At 63.6% G+C, this 16,287-nt stretch overlaps 3 protein-coding genes across 10 annotated transcripts; 2 read left to right on the top strand and 1 right to left on the bottom strand.

Moving 5' to 3' along the window:
* The first annotated feature begins 595 nt into the window (after positions 1-595).
* LOC141734258 (CTD small phosphatase-like protein 2-B) lies at positions 596-3,742 on the top strand. Of its 3 annotated transcripts, XM_074565779.1 has the most exons (9): positions 596-1,063; positions 1,152-1,245; positions 1,327-1,411; positions 1,480-1,572; positions 1,852-1,914; positions 2,030-2,109; positions 2,190-2,316; positions 2,408-2,503; positions 2,625-3,742. In XM_074565779.1, exons 1-9 carry the CDS (start codon positions 778-780, stop codon positions 2,685-2,687), a joined length of 987 nt encoding a protein of 328 aa, XP_074421880.1. In that variant the 5' UTR covers positions 596-777; the 3' UTR covers positions 2,688-3,742. The 3 variants fall into 3 exon arrangements, with proteins under 3 accessions (XP_074421880.1, XP_074421881.1, XP_074421882.1); XM_074565780.1 differs by lacking the exon at positions 1,480-1,572; XM_074565781.1 differs by lacking the exon at positions 1,152-1,245 and having other exon boundaries at positions 812-1,063.
* A 256-nt stretch (positions 3,743-3,998) lies between these two features.
* Positions 3,999-10,915, bottom strand: PCSK4 (proprotein convertase subtilisin/kexin type 4). Its single transcript, XM_074566185.1, has 15 exons — positions 10,622-10,915; positions 9,364-9,468; positions 9,172-9,267; positions 8,886-9,014; positions 8,119-8,195; positions 7,917-8,005; positions 7,196-7,368; positions 6,906-7,118; positions 6,555-6,655; positions 6,098-6,201; positions 5,805-5,922; positions 5,387-5,566; positions 4,974-5,098; positions 4,524-4,643; positions 3,999-4,439 (listed from the first exon to the last, which is right to left on the bottom strand). The coding sequence occupies exons 1-15, from the start codon at positions 10,913-10,915 to the stop codon at positions 4,054-4,056; spliced, it is 2,310 nt and encodes a 769-aa protein (XP_074422286.1). The 3' UTR covers positions 3,999-4,053.
* Positions 10,912-15,759, top strand: REEP6 (receptor accessory protein 6). Of its 6 annotated transcripts, none has more exons than XR_012584446.1 (6): positions 10,916-11,120; positions 13,760-13,853; positions 14,125-14,263; positions 14,583-14,751; positions 15,563-15,666; positions 15,716-15,759. XR_012584446.1 is itself a non-coding variant. In XM_074565364.1 (6 exons), exons 1-5 carry the CDS (start codon positions 11,006-11,008, stop codon positions 15,610-15,612), a joined length of 567 nt encoding a protein of 188 aa, XP_074421465.1. In that variant the 5' UTR covers positions 10,916-11,005; the 3' UTR covers positions 15,613-15,650; positions 15,700-15,759. The 6 variants fall into 6 exon arrangements, 5 of the variants coding, with proteins under 5 accessions (XP_074421466.1, XP_074421465.1, XP_074421463.1 ...); XM_074565364.1 differs by having other exon boundaries at positions 15,563-15,650; positions 15,700-15,759; XM_074565362.1 differs by having other exon boundaries at positions 15,563-15,654; positions 15,704-15,759.
* Positions 15,760-16,287: the final 528 nt, after the last annotated feature.

Raw genomic sequence — 16,287 nt, 5'->3', positions numbered from 1 at the left:
GCGGAGGCGAGCGGGTCCCTCCCTGTGCCGGAGCCCCCTCGCCCGTAACCCAACCCGCGGGCTGGCGGGCACAACCGTGGGGCCCACGTGGGGAGGGGATGTGCCCGGGGGTGCTGTGGGGACGACCACCCCGGGAACGCTGCGCTGGGCACCCTGGGGTGCGTCACCCGCCCCGGGCTCCCGGGGTGGTCTCGCAACCATACGGGAGTGGGTTTGGAGACGATGCTGCGAAAGGGCTGAGCTCTCCCAGCTCGTGTCACTGGTGACTGCTCCCAAACTGGGCACGGGACTGGGGCTGCAGCTGGGGGGTGTCTGGGGTGGGGGCCCTGGGGTGCCCCGAGTGGCAGCTGCCAGCCCAGGAGGGCTCTTAGCACATGGGGTAATTAATCAGCAGGAGCCAGAGAGGAGCCCTAGGGGCAGCTGGGGCTCTGCACTGGGCTCCCCAGCTGGCCCCAGTGAAGCCTGGGTGATGCTGGGTGCTCCGGAGCACGGGCAGAGGCTCGTTGGTGTGATTAGGGGCGGGAAGGTGTCTCCGCCCTATAAAAGTGCCCCCTCCCACCCCCCCATGGCTTGTTGGGGGTTGTCCCTGGGCAGGGTGGGTCCCCTGCTGCTGTGTCTGTGGGTCCCTGAGGTTTGGGGGGGGTGGCGGGTGGCAGCACCCCTGGCTCCAGCAGCTCTTTTGGAGCGAGTGATGCCCGGCAGCCACAGGGCCGGGGCTCTGCGCTGTCACCTTTGGGCATCCTGTGCTTGGGGCATCCCTGTCTGGCTGTCCCAGCCATGGCGGGTTTGGGGACAGTCACGCCACGCGTGAAGAGACCCCGTAGGGAGAGCAGCGGGGACCTGGGTCTCTTGGCCACCAAGGCTGGGGCTCGCCGGCGGGCCAGGAGCCGGCAGAGAGAGGGGGATCAGGGGGAGCATCGCCCACTGCAGGGCTGGGACCCCTGGGAGCGTGTCCCATGTCCCCCCTTGGTGCCCATCACCCCTGGGAAGGGCCGTCTGGCAAAGCTGCGTCTCAGAGAGCGTCGCCGACCGGCGTTGGCTCCCCCTTGCGCCGGGGAAAGGGGTGAGTGTGTGTCCCCCCCGGGGCAATCCCTGTCTGGGGACGGGGGGGCTGCCCCAGGCTGGGCTGATGGGACCCCTCTGTCCCCCAGAGCCTGCCAGCCCCCCCCTGCAGCCCTGCTATAAGGGTCCCTACTTCTCGGGGCTCCCCATGGATGAGTGCCAGGACCCCGCTGTCCCCAGCCTGTGAGTATGCAGGAGGGGGTCCCTGTGTGTCCCCCCCACCAGCCCTACAGCGTCGCCGACACTCTGCCTTCCTCCGGCCAGGCTGGTCCCTGCGGTCCCGATGCCCGGCAGGGATGGTCCCCGGAAGACCCGGAGCACGCCGGAGCGCACCCTCGTCCTGGAGCTGGTGAGCTGGAGGGGCCAGGGGGGGCTGTGGCCCCAGGGCTGGGGTCTGACTCTGCTCCCTGCCTGCAGGAGGGGATCCTGGTCTGCTCCTCCGTGCTGGCCGGGTGGCAGCAGGGTGCCGCGGCCACTTTCAGCACGGTCTTCCAGGGGGAGTCCTACGAGGTGGGTGCCCGCGTGGGGACAGCGGGGTGCTGGGTCCCCAGGGTGGGCACGGAGGGCTGTGACGAGCCACGGTGTCCACGTGGCCTCTGTGCCTGTGTCCTCCCCTTGTGGCCGGAGGGGAAGGAGGACCTGGGGGCTGAAATCGCAGGGGAGGGGATGGCTGAGGGGTCCCCAATATCCTGCTCGAGGTGCTGGATACCCTCTTGGGGGGGCACCTTGGTGTCAGGACAGGAGTGCTGGTGTTTTTTGGGGCTGCCTGGAGATGCTGCTCCCTTCCAGGTCCACGTGAAGCTGCGTCCCCATGTGCAGCAGTTCCTGGAGAGCCTTTCCAAGACGTACGAGGTACCCGGAGCCCCCGCATTCCTCCAGGGTCTGCAGGGAGCCAGCGGGGTGCTACTGCATGGGGGGTGGGGAGGACTTGGGCAGCCTGTGCAGGGACCTTCACCTGCTTCCCCAGATCTGCATCTTCACAACTGCGAAGCAGGACTACGCCAAGAAGGTCCTGGATGTGCTGGACCCCAAGAAGAAGCTGATCAGGTGATGGCCTTGGTGAAACTCCGATGGGGACCTTCTGCGTGGCAGGGACTGGTCCCCACAGGCTCTGTCTCTCCCTCCAGGCTCTGCCTCTCCCAGCAGGACTGTCTCTGTGCCCGTGGCTGCTACTGGAAGGACCTGACCCACCTGGGCAGGGACCTGGCCAAGATGGTGGCCCTGGACCACACCATCCAGGGCTTCCCTGCCCAGGTACCGGCAGCGCTGGGTCTCATGGCGGGAGATCTGTGTGCACCGGTCCCCCCCAGCTCCTCCATGGCCAGCGTTTGCCTTCTCTCCCCAGGCTGACAACTGGATCTCGGTGCCAAGGTGGTGGGGGGACCCACGGGACGAGGAACTGCTGCATCTCATCCCGCTGCTGGGACAGCTCGGCCAGGCGGTGAGGACCAGGGAGATGGGGAGAGGATGGGTGCCCTGGAATGCTGGGACAGGGCAGAGCGAGCTGCCTCGGACCCCGCTCCGGGCAGAGCCCTCCCCTATCCCCCTCTATCCCCGTGCAGGACGACGTGCGCGCCGAGATCCAGAGGCAGTTCCCGCACCGCAGGCTGCCTGCCGAGGATTAGGTCAGCCTGGATGGAGGGCAGCGGGATGGAGAAAACCCCCACGGCTGGAAGCATGAGGGACCCTGCTGGGCTTGGAGTAGCTGGCGGGGCTCACCCCACCGTGGGGGAAGCCGTGCTCCAGTACATCCATGCTCTAACTCATCCCGTGGTGCTGGGCTGGCCGGTTTTTTGGCAAAGCCGTTGTCCCCGGGTCCCTCCATTGGTGTCTGCGGCCGCACTCCCAGCGGGCTGCAAGCCACGGATTCCCACAGCCTGTCCCCGGGGCTGGGGGTCCTGCTGGGGACTTTGCTCTCAGCTGCCACTTGAGGAAAAGCTCCGTCCCGGCTCCCTCCTGTCTGTGCTCTGTAAGGTCCGGCCAAGGGCTTTTTCATGGGTGATTACACGCTTGGACAAAGGTCTCGCTCTCCTCTGTAACTCCTCAGCTGTGCAAACACGCTGCCTTCGGCGATGGCCCAGCTGGCGGTGGCAGGGGGGGGACACAGACCGTCCCCACGCTGCCATGCCACGGCCGCGTCCCGGGGCAGCCGGGGTGCTACGGTGGGGTGGCCGAGCCCTGCGCGGTGCCGCTGCCCCCGGGAGGGCCCCAGCTGGCAGCTCTCCCTGGGCCCGTCCCAGCCCTGCCTGGTGCCGCGCTGCGTGCCGGGGCGCAGCTGCCGCTGTGCCGCTGCCAGCCCCAATGGCACAGCGAGGGCCCCGGGCGTTCGTACCCACCGCAGAGCAGGGGGGGGGAGAGCAGGGCAGCTGTGGGGTGCAGCGACCTCCAGGACCCCCCCTTTTTTTTTTTTCTTTTTTTTTTAAGGGCTAAAGGCTGCTGGTAAACAAGAGCCGGGGATCGCAGCGTGTCCCGTGCTGTGCAGCACCAGTGCGGGTCCCGGCTCTCCTCCCCGAGCCATCCGCCTGCCTCTCCCGGGCCAAAAGCTGCGTGAGCTCGTGGCTGGGCTCGTGCTGGAGGAGCTGGCTGTGGTCACTCGGGTGCAGCTGTCTGGAGAGAAGTCACGTCTCCTCCTCCTCCTCCTCCTTGTGGCCCTCGGCCCCTGGGAAAGGACATAGGGCTCCCAGCCCCTCTGGAAATGGCTCTCTTGCAGCAGTGTGATAAGCCAGGTCCCCCAGCACGGCTCAGGTCCCCAGGGATGTGGGGGGACAAGCCAGGCGGGGAGGGAAGCCACCACCCATGTCCCTGCTAACGCAAACGCACAGAGCTGGCCATGGGGTGGGATCAGCCCTGACGCTGCTGGGAAGGGATGTCACCCTTTGGAGAGGGCGGTCCAGAAAGGCAACAAGCAATTTATTTTGGAAGCCGGGTGAGGGCAGCTCTGTCCCAGGCTGGGATCCAGCTGCCTGCGTGTCTGTGCAGCCCGGGCTGGTGTCACGCTGTCCTTCCATCTTGGGGACAGCAGGAGCTACCTCTCACGATGCAAAAGGCCACGCGGTATGTGATCCAGAGGAGGGCTGAGAAGATGATCAGGATCCCACAGAGGAGGAGAGGGAGAAGCTCCCTCTGCAGCCCCATCTTGCGGGGGAAGCCCTGCGGAGGGGAGCAGGAATGGGTGAGCTTATCAAAGGTGCGAGTGGGGGGACAGGCCGTGCAGTTGTTGGCCGAAGCGCCCTGGCACGTGTAGCAGGAGGGGTGGCAGCTGGCACAGACGTGGACCGCATTCCTGGTGGCGGTGGCTCTCTGGGTACAGCCGTAGTAGCGCGGAGGGCAGTAGGACAGGCAGGAGCGCTGGTGGGCGTACAAAGAGCCGCTGCATTCTGCGGAGGGATGGCGGTGTGAGCCAGGCTGCAGGGGGGCCACCCGGGGTCGAGAGCACCGTCCCCTCCTGCCCCAAGGCTCACCCTCGCACGCTCCCTGCGCATCCCGCCTGATGCACTCGTCCACGGCAGAGGGTGCAAAGCGCCTGGCCGTCATGTCCTCATCTGTGCCGTGGAGGTGCAGGGTGACGCTGGTCAGCAGACCTGGGGGCAGGAGGGGCAGGACTTGGTGACAATGGCAGTCACGTTCCCATCCTCCAGGGCTTGGGATCTGCAAGCTAGTGGGTGCAGAGCTTTGGGACTATGTGGAAGAGAGCAAGCCATGCCCCCTTACTGGCCGTGTGCTGGCCAGGGAGACCCTCAAAACAAACAAATGTGGCCCTGCAGAAAAAAAGAGACCTCACCTGGCTAGGAGCAGCAGGAAGAAGACAAGCCAACAAGTTGCTTATCAAAGTGGGAGAAGGAAAAAGAATGAATGATCGGGCACTGGGTGAACCCCATGAATGGGGTTCGCTTGCTGCCCTGGGCACGCACCTGTGTTATAGGCATCGCCCTTGTTCTCCAGATGGAGCGTCCAGGTCCCGTTGGGGTTCTCGTCCCAGAAGTGTGTGGACATGAAGGTCCAGTCCCTGTAGCCCTGCTGGCTGGTGTCAAACGGACTGGAGGAGAGGAGAGGGGAGCAGGGAGTGACCGCCCAGGGGCTGGAGGGGAGGGGTGCAGCCCAAGGAGGCCCTAGAGGCACCCTGTGCTTGGTACAATGGGGCATTGCAAGACGTGGCAGGGGCCTCAGAGGAGGTTTGGGTACGGTGAGTCCATTCCCTGGGGGGACTAGGAGTTTCTTCAGCCCCAGGAGAGGCTGTGAGAGAAGGAGACCCCTCTGCCCCCACCCCAGCAGCTGCTAAGTCTCACTGCAACGCGCTCCCTGCGAGCTCACAGAGCGCCCTTACCGCACGGTCACCAGTGTGGACGTGGTCCCCATTGGGCTGGTCAGAGCGATCACCAGGTCCCCCCTGCGGCTGTAGCTCAGAGAGAGCTGGACCTGGACGTGCTCCAGCGAGCGGATGCGCTTGGTCCTCCCCGAGCAGGAGGAGACATCCGTGGAGATGGTGAGCTTGGAGCCGATGTTCCTACCAGGTATGAGACAGAGGTAAGGGCGTCTCCTCCCCCTCCATGGGCGTCCTGCCCCCCCCCCCCCCTCCCCGTGACCTCTGACCACAGCCCTGTTATTACAGCAGAAGCTGTGCAGCACAGGCGGCTTTCTGGGAAGCATCGCTCACCCCTGCAGCAGGCACAGCATTGCTTTGCTACAGGAAAGTCCCTGTGTGAGCTCTCACGAGGTCACACCCAGGGGATATCGTCCCTTACCGGGGGGCATGAAGAGCCTTGACCGAAAACCTCTGCTGAGGCCGGGTTCCCGTCCACGCCTTGGCCATCTCCACCAGCAGACCAGCGTCCAGGAGCCCATAGCCGTAGTGGTGGCTCACTGAAAAGCAGATGCCACCCAAGAGAGGCCATGTGAGCCCCTCCGCTCTGGGAGTGCACCGGGGGCTCCTGCCCCAGCTCTGCTGGTGGGAGTTTGAGGGGCAGCAGGTGCCCCCGCAGCCAGGGGAGGGAAGCAGGAGCAGGCAGGGCAGGCAGCGGCTGAGCCCTGAACTCACCCTTGCGTCCGATGCCGTTCACAGCCCAGTCTTCTGCCTGCAGGTGAGCGGGCTTGGAGGTCCTGACGACAAGATGCTGCAGGTCACGCCAGGTCAGTGCTGGGCTGGAAGCAAGGAGGACTTGGGGACAGAGGTCTCTGCTTTGGGTTAGCTTTAGAGGGGTGAGATTTGGCTCTTCTGGCTCCTGATGTGGGCAAGTCAGCTGTCTGGGTCCAAGCTGGTCCCCCCACAACGTACTTCACTGCTGAAATAGGAGCAACAGAGACCTCCAGAGGACAACTCTCCTCCTGCCTCTGCCTGCTCTCCTGCAGTGTCCTGCCCCACCAGAGCCTGGGGAGACCTCAGCTCCGCACCCCCAAACATCCCTGCTAGCAAAGTCCCCCTTCCTTGTCCCAGCAGGGTCCTGGGGAGGCACCAGGCTCTCTCTGGGGACTGTCCCCCGCCGCATGGCACCTACTTGGCCTCCAGCGCGAGGGCGATCATTCCCGCGGCCAGCGGAGCTGAGGCGGAGGTGCCCGTGTGCTTGTCAGTGCAGCGGTGGCGCAGGTCGGTGGTCACCTTGGGGGGAGAGAGGGGTCTTGGCACTGGTGGCTGCTGCTGGAGCAGAGGGCAGGGCTGGCTGGAGTTGGGTAACTTCAGTAAACGCTCCCTCTGGGTTCCTTCATGCTTTTTGGGGTCTAATGCAGAGGGTTTAATAAAGCTCCCATCTCTCTCCCCAGGTAAGGAGGGCTCGGATGAGCCCACTCTGTGCTGGGAACTGGTGTCCCCCTGAGGGTCACTGCTCCGTCAGAGCTGTCATGGCACTCACGATCTGTATTTCGCTCGTGGTCCTGCTGCTGTAGGTGGTGGTGAGGATGGCGGAGCAGCTCTCGCTGTACCAGGGCTTCTGGCCACCCGCCAGAACACTGCCCACCGACAGGGTGTAGATGCTGTTGGCGTACCCGTCGCAGTTGCAGTTGTCATAGTTGATCCCACCGTTGCCAGAGGCCCAGATGAAGATGGAGCCGAGGCCACCCCGTCCCTGTCAAGGGGAGGCAGAGGGGGATGAGCAGGGGATCCTCACACCAGTGAGGTCCCTGGGGAAAGCACCGAGCTTACTTTGGTGACCCCTCTGTAGAATGCCTCTGCGGCCAGCACGCCTGGCCCGTCCACGGTCTTCCCGTTATCCTGGGGGCCCCAGCTGGCGCTGTAGATGTGGATGTGCTGGGGACGCAGGCTGAGGGACTGAGCCTCCACCATGTCTGTGATGAGACCGTCCAGCATCCGCACACCTGCAGGGTTGGAACGAAGAGCAGGCGGTGTCCGAGAGGCGGCAGCACTCAGGAGGCCACGGTGGCTCCGGGTGGATGAGAATGTAAGGGCTGAGCAGCCTCTCACCCCACTTCCCCCCCTCCCCCAAGTTGCCTTGAGCACCTTTCACGCGATGCTGCCCTAAGGAGATCAGGCTCCCGCAGGTCTGTATGGCCGCTGCCATGAGCTGGTTCCTAAAGCTCCTTGTTAAGCCCTTTGCATTTAAGCCCAGCGAGTTCTCCCAGCTTTTAACCCCATTTGCCACACTCACTTCTGCAGGGGAGCCTTGACCCTGCACGGTGCTGGCGCTGCCTGCTGGACCCCCATGTCGTGGTAGGCGTTAAACCCCCAGGGAGCACCGAGCCCCGCACCATGGCTGGGTGTGCGGTAACACCGCAGCACCCCCTACTCCCCTGGAAACCCCTGGCTGCCCCCAGAGCAGCCCTGCCTGGGGCTGCGTGTCCCCTCTTGGGGTGCCAGAGCTGGTTGGGGATCCCCATCCCACCACCACGCCGGAGCAATGGCTCACCTCCGACTTTGGCGTTGTACGCGACGCCTGCTCCGCAGATTTGGTTGTTGGCAGCAGCCACCACTTCTCCTGCACAGCGTGTCCCGTGCCTGCGGGGCAGTGTTAGCCCCTGAGCCGTCCTCCGTGGGGGTGAAGGGGCCTGGGACAGCCTCAGCCCCCCAGGAGATAAAACACCCAGCTCAGGGTGCTGGGCAAAACTCACCGGTTCTCGTCGCCGGCGGTGTACCTAGGCTGGGGGTCAGGGTCATCGCTGTTGAAGTCGTAACTTGCCAGGGGGTCCTATTGTGAAAAGAGGCATTGTCATGAGCAAACCGCCTTGCGGCGTGGGTTGTGACAGCTCAACGTGGACTCCTGGCGCTTCACCCGCTGTCTGGCAGCGTGGGCCGCCCTGCCTTGCCCCCGAGCTCGCTGCCTGCCCGGCCCGGAGAGGGCAGGGGGGGCCCCTTCCCGCTCAGAAACCGCACTGGGTTAACCTGGAGTTGTTGGAAATTGGGTTTCGCTAAAGGAGCGTTAACTTTGCACGTCGCTGTACTGCTCCATCGTGCTCACGTTTGGTGACAAAGCCCAGCATGGCGAGTCACCTGAGGGTGAGCCTCGCCATCCGAAAGTTAGGAGCGAGGAACTACAAACCAGCGAAACGATGTTTTTACAAACAACGACTAAGATTTACCTATCCTTTCCTTTCCTCTCGGAGCACGTGAGGGTTTACCAGCTTTACTGGCTTTGCAGCTTGCCGTAATTACACCTATTATGGGGGCTTGAGCGTGTACAAGTTCTAACATTTCCTTGACGTGAGAATTCACTGCGGGAGACACCAAACCTTTTGATCCAGCCACGGAGAGGCTGAGTTTCCACTGCCAAAGTCCCACAGGTGGGATGAAGGCACCGGCTCCTACCCTCCCCTGGAGACAACTCGCCCCTGAGGGAGCCGGTTCCTGCAGCCCGTGCCGCTCAGCCCCTCGTAGTTACGTAGTTGGCAGACAGGTCGGGATGGTCCTTCTCGATCCCGTCGTCCAGGATGGTCAGCACGACCCCCAGCCCGGTGTACCCTTTGCTCCACGCGGTGAGGATGTTTAGGTCGGGACTGATGTCATTGTTCTGGAAAACGGATTAAGTTTGGTCAGCCCCTGGGCAGCAGGCTGCGGGTGACCTTCAAGGACTCCTCTGCTGCCTCATCACTGCCAGCATTAGTCCTGTTTACGCGGCCGGGGGGTGATTTGCTCGAGGATTAGAAGAGAGAGCGGCAAAATCTCACCATGTACCACTGTTTGTGGAACCAGGGATCTGTTGGCACCACGCCGACGCTTCTCTTCGTGCGCCTCTTTACGGTTTGCTGCTCAAACCAGAGGACCTGGGCGGGAAGCAGCATTGCTGGTGGCAGGCAGAGCTGGTGGCCAGTAGCCTCGGTGGCCGGTAGCCTCCATCCCTGCAACCGCCTCCTCCCTACCTTGGGCTCTTTTGTCAGGCGCATGTGCCAGCCCCAGTGTCTGCTTAAGGCTTTCTGCCTGGTGCCGCGGTGTTTGAAGTGATAATACGGCGCTCCCTCCATCACCTGCGGGCCAAAGAGCTGCTCTGAGAGAACCTTTTGGGCTGGCATACGCGTGCCAGCTCTCCGTGGGCCACAGAGATGAGGAAAAAAAAGCATTTAATAGGAGTTGTAGGTGCCAGGACAAGCAGAGAGCGCAGCTCAGAGACGGGGCAGGCTCCCGAGGAAGGCTTGTGTGTGCCTTTCGGGTTTCCTCGCCCGGCTGTGCGCACTCAGGGGCCATGAGCAACCCGCGCCCCTGCTGCACGGGTGCTTTCACGGAATCACAGAATCACGGAATTTTCGGAGTTGGAAGGGACCTCTAGAGATCATCGAGTACAACTCCCCTGCTAAAGCAGGATTGCCCAGAGCGCACCACTCAGGGCTGCATCCAGGTGAGTCTTGAAAGTCTCCAGAGAAGGGGACTCCACACCCTCCCTGGGCAGCCTGTTCCAGTGCTCTGTCACCCTCACCGTAAAGAAGTTTTTTCTCATATTCGAGCAGAACTTCCTATGTTCCAGCCTGTGCCCGTTACCCCTTGTCCTGTCACTGGGAACCACTGAAAAGAGTCTGGCTCCATCCTCCTTAAACCCACCCTTTAGATACTTGTCAACATTCATAAGGTCTCCCCTCAGCCTTCTCTTCTCCAGGCTAAAGAGTCCCAGCTCTCTCAGCCTCTCCTCGTCAGGGAGATGCTCCAGTCCCTCCATCATCTTCGTTGCCCTACGCTGGACTCTCTCCAGCAGTCCCCTGTCTCTCTCGAACTGGGGAGCCCAGAGCTGGACACCGTATTCCAGTTGTGGCCTCACCAGTGCAGAGCAGAGGGGGAGAATGACCTCCCTCGGCCTGCTGGCCACACTCTTCCCCACGCAGCCCAGAATTCCATTGGCCTTTTTGGCAACAAGGGCACATTGCTGGCTCATGGGTGATTTACTGCCTACCATGACCCCCAGATCCTTTTCTTCAGAGCTGCTTTCCAGCAGGTCCCCCCCTAACCTATACTGCTGCCTGACGCCCGTGCTCCCGTGCTTTAAAACCACCGGAGGCAATAACTGAACGCTCTGTTTTAAAATTAAACCAGCCTTGTGCACTGGTGGGGACGGGCAAAGCGGGACACGGGAGGTGCCGGGCTGGCCGGCGGTGGCCCCCCCGCCCCCTCTCGCCCCGAAGCGGGCCGCACCTGGCCCAGGCAGAGCAGGCCGTGCCGCCGGGCCACCCCCGCGGCCTCCCGCGGCCCCGCCGCCACCCGCACGGCCCAGCTGCTCAGGTAGACGCGGGGCTCGGCGGGGCCCGGCGGGGGAACGACGGCGGCGGTGGCAGCGGCCACCAGCATCCCCAGGAGCAGCCCCGGGCCCGGGCCGGGCCTCGCCGCCATGCAGGCCCCGGCGGCGGTTGAGCGGGCGTTGCCTTGGCGACGGCGTTGCCACGGCGACAGCGTCGCCCCGCCCCTGGCCGCCCCGCCCCGTCGCCGCATTGGCCCGGGCCGGCGGGAGGCGGCGAAGGCACCGGCGGGATCGCGCCGGGAATCGGGGACCGTGCCGGGATCGGGGTCGCCGCCGCAACCATGGGCACGGTGCAGCAACGCCTGCAGCGCTTCCTCGATCGCCCCGGGCCGCTCGGCGACCTGCTGGGACGGCTGGAGGCCCGCACCGGCGTCCGGCGGCTCTACCTGGCCACAGGTGCGACCGGCAATCCCGCTTTTCCCGGGACCCCCGGGACCCTCCTTCCTGCCCCTCCCCGTTAGGGGGGGTCTCCGAGGGTCCCCCTTCTTTCCTGAGGCCCCTCACGGCGCCTCTGGGCTCTGCGAGCCCCCCGTTTGGGGGGTGCGGGGTGCTCTCACGGATCGGGGCCCCGCTGGGGCGGGGGGCAATCGGGGGGTGGCTGCACCATCCGTCCTCGCGTGAAACCCAGCACCCCGACCCGAGGGGAGGAGGACCCCGAAACCCGCGGGGTCTGTGTGTCGGAGGTCTCGGACCCTCCAGACCCCCGAGAAGCCTGGCCCCGATGGCGGGGGGTCCCCATTCCTCGGCAGGTGAAACCCCCCCCCCCAAAACGTGTCGGCTCAGACTGCGCACTGGGGACGGGAGCACACGTCTGAGGGCAGAGGTCCGGCTGTTAACGAGATCCTGTTTGCTCATTAATGAGAAACCAGCCGGCATTTCCCTGGGGAGCAGCCTCCTGGCACGACGGGAGCCCTCTCTCCTCGCTGCAGCGCTGACCCTCGGCCCTGTGCCGCACTCTGCCAATTTACCACTTGCCCATCCACCTTCTCCAGTTCGGTATTTTATCTAAAACCTCCCAGGAGGGACTTGAGGTTTCCCAGTTGCCCACATCCCGCCGGGCCCTTCCCCTGCCTTCCACCTCCCGGTGCCATTTCCCACTCTGTTTCACACTCCGAGGGGGAAAGGGGTCCATGAACGGGCACGTGCCGCTGTAAGCGGGTTGTTTTTAGATGCGGCGTGTGGCAGTCGGGCTTCTTCCGAGCAAAATGGGGGCTTTGGTGGTGCTCGGGTGTGATGGACTTTTGGGGGCAGGGGTAGAGCAGAGGCACTGCTTCCACCTAAGAGCAATGGTCCCGCATTCTCGGTCCCTGTCCTGGAAAGGAGAAGCTGCTGCTAAACTGAAAATACCCAATTTCTCCTTCCCCCGGCTCTGGAGCAATTCCTCATTTATGTTTGACCCCAGTAGCGACCCACAGGCTGCAGTTTGGAGCCCATCTTGCCTGGCCTCTGGGCAGCCCAGCCAGGTCAGCCACGTGGTGGCTTCGGCTGGGTAAAAATCAGCCCGGAGGAGGACGGTGTCCCCTTCCCGAGGTACAGTGCCAGCCGGGCTGGCTGTCACGCCGGCTGCTTGCCCTCCTTGCCGGGACAGGCACCGCGGGACGGCTCCGGCTGCCCCCCTCAGCAGCAATTCTTTCTAAGTGAAGCCTTTCACTCCTTTTTTTTGCTGTTACATAAATTTCTCCGGGGGATAAACTTAGCCCGTGAAATCCCTTCTCAGGCTCCCAGGGGAACGACACCCAGCGCTGCCCGAACCTGCCCATTAGTTTTCCTTGAAGGAAGGTTTGTGATTGCTCCAAAGCCACGTCGCTCCCACCCGTCTCCCAGGAAAGACCCCCTTGGTGCCCGGAGCTGCGGCTGCCCGGCACCGGGGGCCAGAGCAAGGGGCAGAAATGCTGCAGTGAGCAGAGCGGGGATAATCTGTCCTCTGAGCCCAAGCAAGGGCTTTCCTCTAATTCACCCGCGCAGACAGGTCAAGTCCCAGCTCTCCTGCCCGCTGCGGGGCAAGGCACTGACGGTGACGGAGGAGTTTGTACACAGGGCAGGGGAGACGCTGCTGGCATGTGACACTAAATGCCCTTGATTCCAGCTCTGCGTGTCCCCAGGCTGCTTTCCTGCCCTCTGCCCCTTGGGGGTCTGTGTTTCGGCTGCCTCAGGCAGGTTGGGAGGGAGCTGCCGGGTGCCGGCACCCCTGGCTCTTCTGAGCCTCCATGGGAGCGAGGGCTCTTCGCTGTGGCCAGGATTTTGGCAGAAGGGGCTCCTTGCCCCAGCTTCCCCCATCTGCCAGCACTCCCAGCGCTGAGCATCTGAGGGCTGGGCAGGCTCCAAACGACCGGAGCCTCGGCTTACATTTAATTTTAATGATTTCATTTAATAACAGGGAAGCGGGATTGGATTTCTGGTTCTCAGGGGACTGAATCTGTAATGAACAGTGGCTGCACGTGCAGGAGATGCGTACAGGGAGCAGAAAGGAGACACGGGCTCTGGCAGCAAGGCTGCTCCCGGGCGCTTGGCTCTGGTAGCAAGGCTTGTCCTTGAACGGTCATTATTGAAATGCCAAGTGGCTACACGCACAGAGAAACTCAGTGCCTTGACTTTGGACTGTGGGCGTGTGTTAAAGTCTGTGCTTCCAACGTCTCTGCAGCCTTATCCTGGGTCCAGGCTGGGGACAGGTCAAAAGCACTGCGAGTTTGTTGTGGTAAAGCCCCTTCCAGGCCAGGGAGGGGACAAACGGTGACGAGACCAGATCGTGGCTCCCTTGGGGATAAGCGAGCGCCTGCTCTCCACGACAGACTCTGCCACGTGCCGTGGCTCAGTGTGGCTGCGCCAGTGGCTTGTTGAGCGCCTCAGTGGTCTGGTGTGCGGAGGGTCGTACTGGAATTAATTGGGGGTGGTCATTATTCCCAACTGGAGGGTCCCAGCATGTGCCTCTTCTCACTACAGGTACGAGCAACCTGCTCAGCAGACTGAGAGGGGGTCTCTCCTTGCCGTCTCGGTGTTGGTAGCTATGTGACCCTCTTCTCTGTCCCCCCTGGCAGGTTCTGTGGCCTTCCTGGGGCTGTACCTCATGTTTGGCTATGGCGCCTCGCTGATCTGCAACCTCATCGGCTTCACCTACCCCGCATATGTCTCGTAAGTACCAGTGTCCCAGCCCAGCCTCCCTGCAGCGCCTGGAGAGCGTTCCCTGCCCTTAGCTGAGGGTCTCCCCCGTAAATGAACAGGCAGTTATGGTCGGGAAGCTCTTGAGACCTTCCTGAAAACGCTGAGACCTGGCACTGTCCCAGCTTGGGGCCGCAGTACCCGGTAGGCAGGTTTGCTCCAGGGTTTGGAGGACTTGGGAAGGAGGTGCCCGCCCCGGCAGCAGGACTGCAGGCAGCAGCACCCTTCCCCTCTCCTGCCGCAGCATCAAAGCCATCGAGAGCTCCAACAAGGAGGATGACACCACGTGGCTGACGTACTGGGTGGTGTACGGCGTCTTCAGCATAGCCGAGTTCTTCTCTGACATCTTCCTCTACTGGTTCCCCTTCTACTATGCTGGGAAGGTAAATGGGAACTGCTGGGGCTAGAGTTCTCTCCCCTGATGGCTGAACTTGGAGGAACCAAGCGTGGTGGGCCATTAGCAGGGCAGTGGTGGTGGCTGTCGTGGAGCCACACTCCATCGCGGAACTCCCCGCAGCCAGCCGAGGTCCTGGTACCTCCAGCAAGCTCCAGCCTTGGGAAGTTACCCTTGGGCCAGGCTGGGGGGGACTGGAGGAGCTCAGCTGCTGCCCTGTCACTGTCCCCTTCTGGGGACTGCCTCACTCAGCCCCTGCCCTGCCCTGCTGCCATCTGCCAGCTCTGGAGCATCTCTCCTCCCCGCAGTGCCTGTTCCTGGTGTGGTGCATGGCCCCCGTGTCCTGGAACGGGTCGCAGGTGCTCTACCAGAACATCATCCGGCCCTGCTTCCTCAGGCACCACCAGACTGTGGACAACGTGCTGGGCAACCTCAGCACCAAAGCCCTGGACGCGGCTTCCAGCGTCACCCGAGAAGGTAACGCGGGTCCCCCAGTCCCCGCCGTCCTGCTCCATGTCCGGGACAGGCGGTTTTCCCTGGAGCACAGCTGGGACGTGGGCAACTCTCATGTTAATTACCGTCAAGCGCCCTTCTCTCGGTGACTGGGGGCTGTGCTCTCACAGCCACAGCCCTGTCGCCCCGCGGTGGCCGGAGCCGAGCTGGGGGTAGGGGTTCACTCTCCCCCCTCTTTAATTCTCTCTCCTCTCTTTGCGCTGCGCGCTCCAGTCCTGCACACTCTGGTCAGCAGCAGAGCCCGGCTGGCGGCCGAGGTGGCACCGCAGCTCAGCCTGTCTGTATGTAAGAGCCGCGGTTCCCGCTGCCGCTGAAGGGAGAAGGGGCCCGTTCCCGCGTGAAATCGTCCCGCCGCTACCACCAGCCGTTCGGCTGTGCCACGCGGATGGCCACGGCCACCTTGGTGCCGGCTGCCGATGGCCAACGGCCACCTTGGTGCCGGCCAAAAGGAGCTCCTTGCTCTTGCAGACGCCGGCGCGGCTCACGCGCGACGGTGCCTTTCTCCCTTGGCGTGGGTAGAGCAGGCGCTTTCTCTCCTCCTCCTCCTCTTCCTCCTCCTCCTCCTCCTCCGTAGCCAGATCCCCCAAATTGTGTGTCCTCCTTCGACCTCGCCGTATCTGTGTGTCCCTCAGCGCTTGGGGGCTCCCGCTTGAAGTCTCCCCAGCCCGGTTGAAGGCCCGCCAGCCCCCCCGAGGGGAGGACAGGATCTGGTTCTTCCTGGGCTGCCATTGCTCCAGGGACCGGGGCCTTAACGCCATCCTTGTGTCTCCTGCAGCCTCCAGAACAGCCATGAAACTGGAAGAAGAAACAGAGAAGAGCAAGTGAGAGGGGTCTCCGGTGTCTCCGGTACCGGCACCGCTGGCCTAGGCCTGGGCCTGGGCCCCGCTCGGCCGGTCCCCGGCCGAGCGGGGCCCAGGCCCAGCCCCAGGCCCCACCGTTCCTGCCCCCAATAAACCCTCAGTTCTCCCCAAACCGTCTCTCCCGTGTGTTCCTTGTGGGCGGCGGCTCCTTTAAGAGCGTGTGTGTGTAGGGAGGTGCAGCGCCTTTAAGAGAAAGGGCGTGGCTCCGGAGGGGTGGGGGGCGCGGCGGAATGACGTAGTTCCGGGAGGCGCGGCGGAAGTAGGGGTATGGGGAGGGGGTGTGGCGGGTGAGGAGCGTGGCGGCGGGGAGGCCGTCTCTTCTCTCGGTGGCCGTCCCGGGGATGGCTCAGGGGGCTGGGGCTGGGGCTGGGGCTGGGGCTGGGGCTGGGGCTGGGGCTGGGGCTGGGGCTGGGGTCTGTCTGTCTGTCCGTCCATTCTGGGGGAGACGTCGGTGGGGGGGGGATAGGGGGGATTTTTCTGTCTGTCCTGAGGGGGGGGTGGGGGGGTGGTATCTGTCTGTCTGTCCTGTGGGAGAAGGCGGGGGAGGGGGTGTATTTTCTGTCTGTTCCAGGGGAGGAAGGGTGGGGGGGGGGCTCTGTCTGTCCGTCCTGGCGTAGACAAGGGGGGAGCTCTGTCTGTC

The sequence above is a fragment of the Larus michahellis genome, chromosome 23 (assembly GCF_964199755.1).
Source record: "Larus michahellis chromosome 23, bLarMic1.1, whole genome shotgun sequence".
NCBI classification, from domain to species: domain Eukaryota; kingdom Metazoa; phylum Chordata; class Aves; order Charadriiformes; family Laridae; genus Larus; species Larus michahellis.
This window is presented reverse-complemented; position numbering and strand designations above follow the sequence as displayed.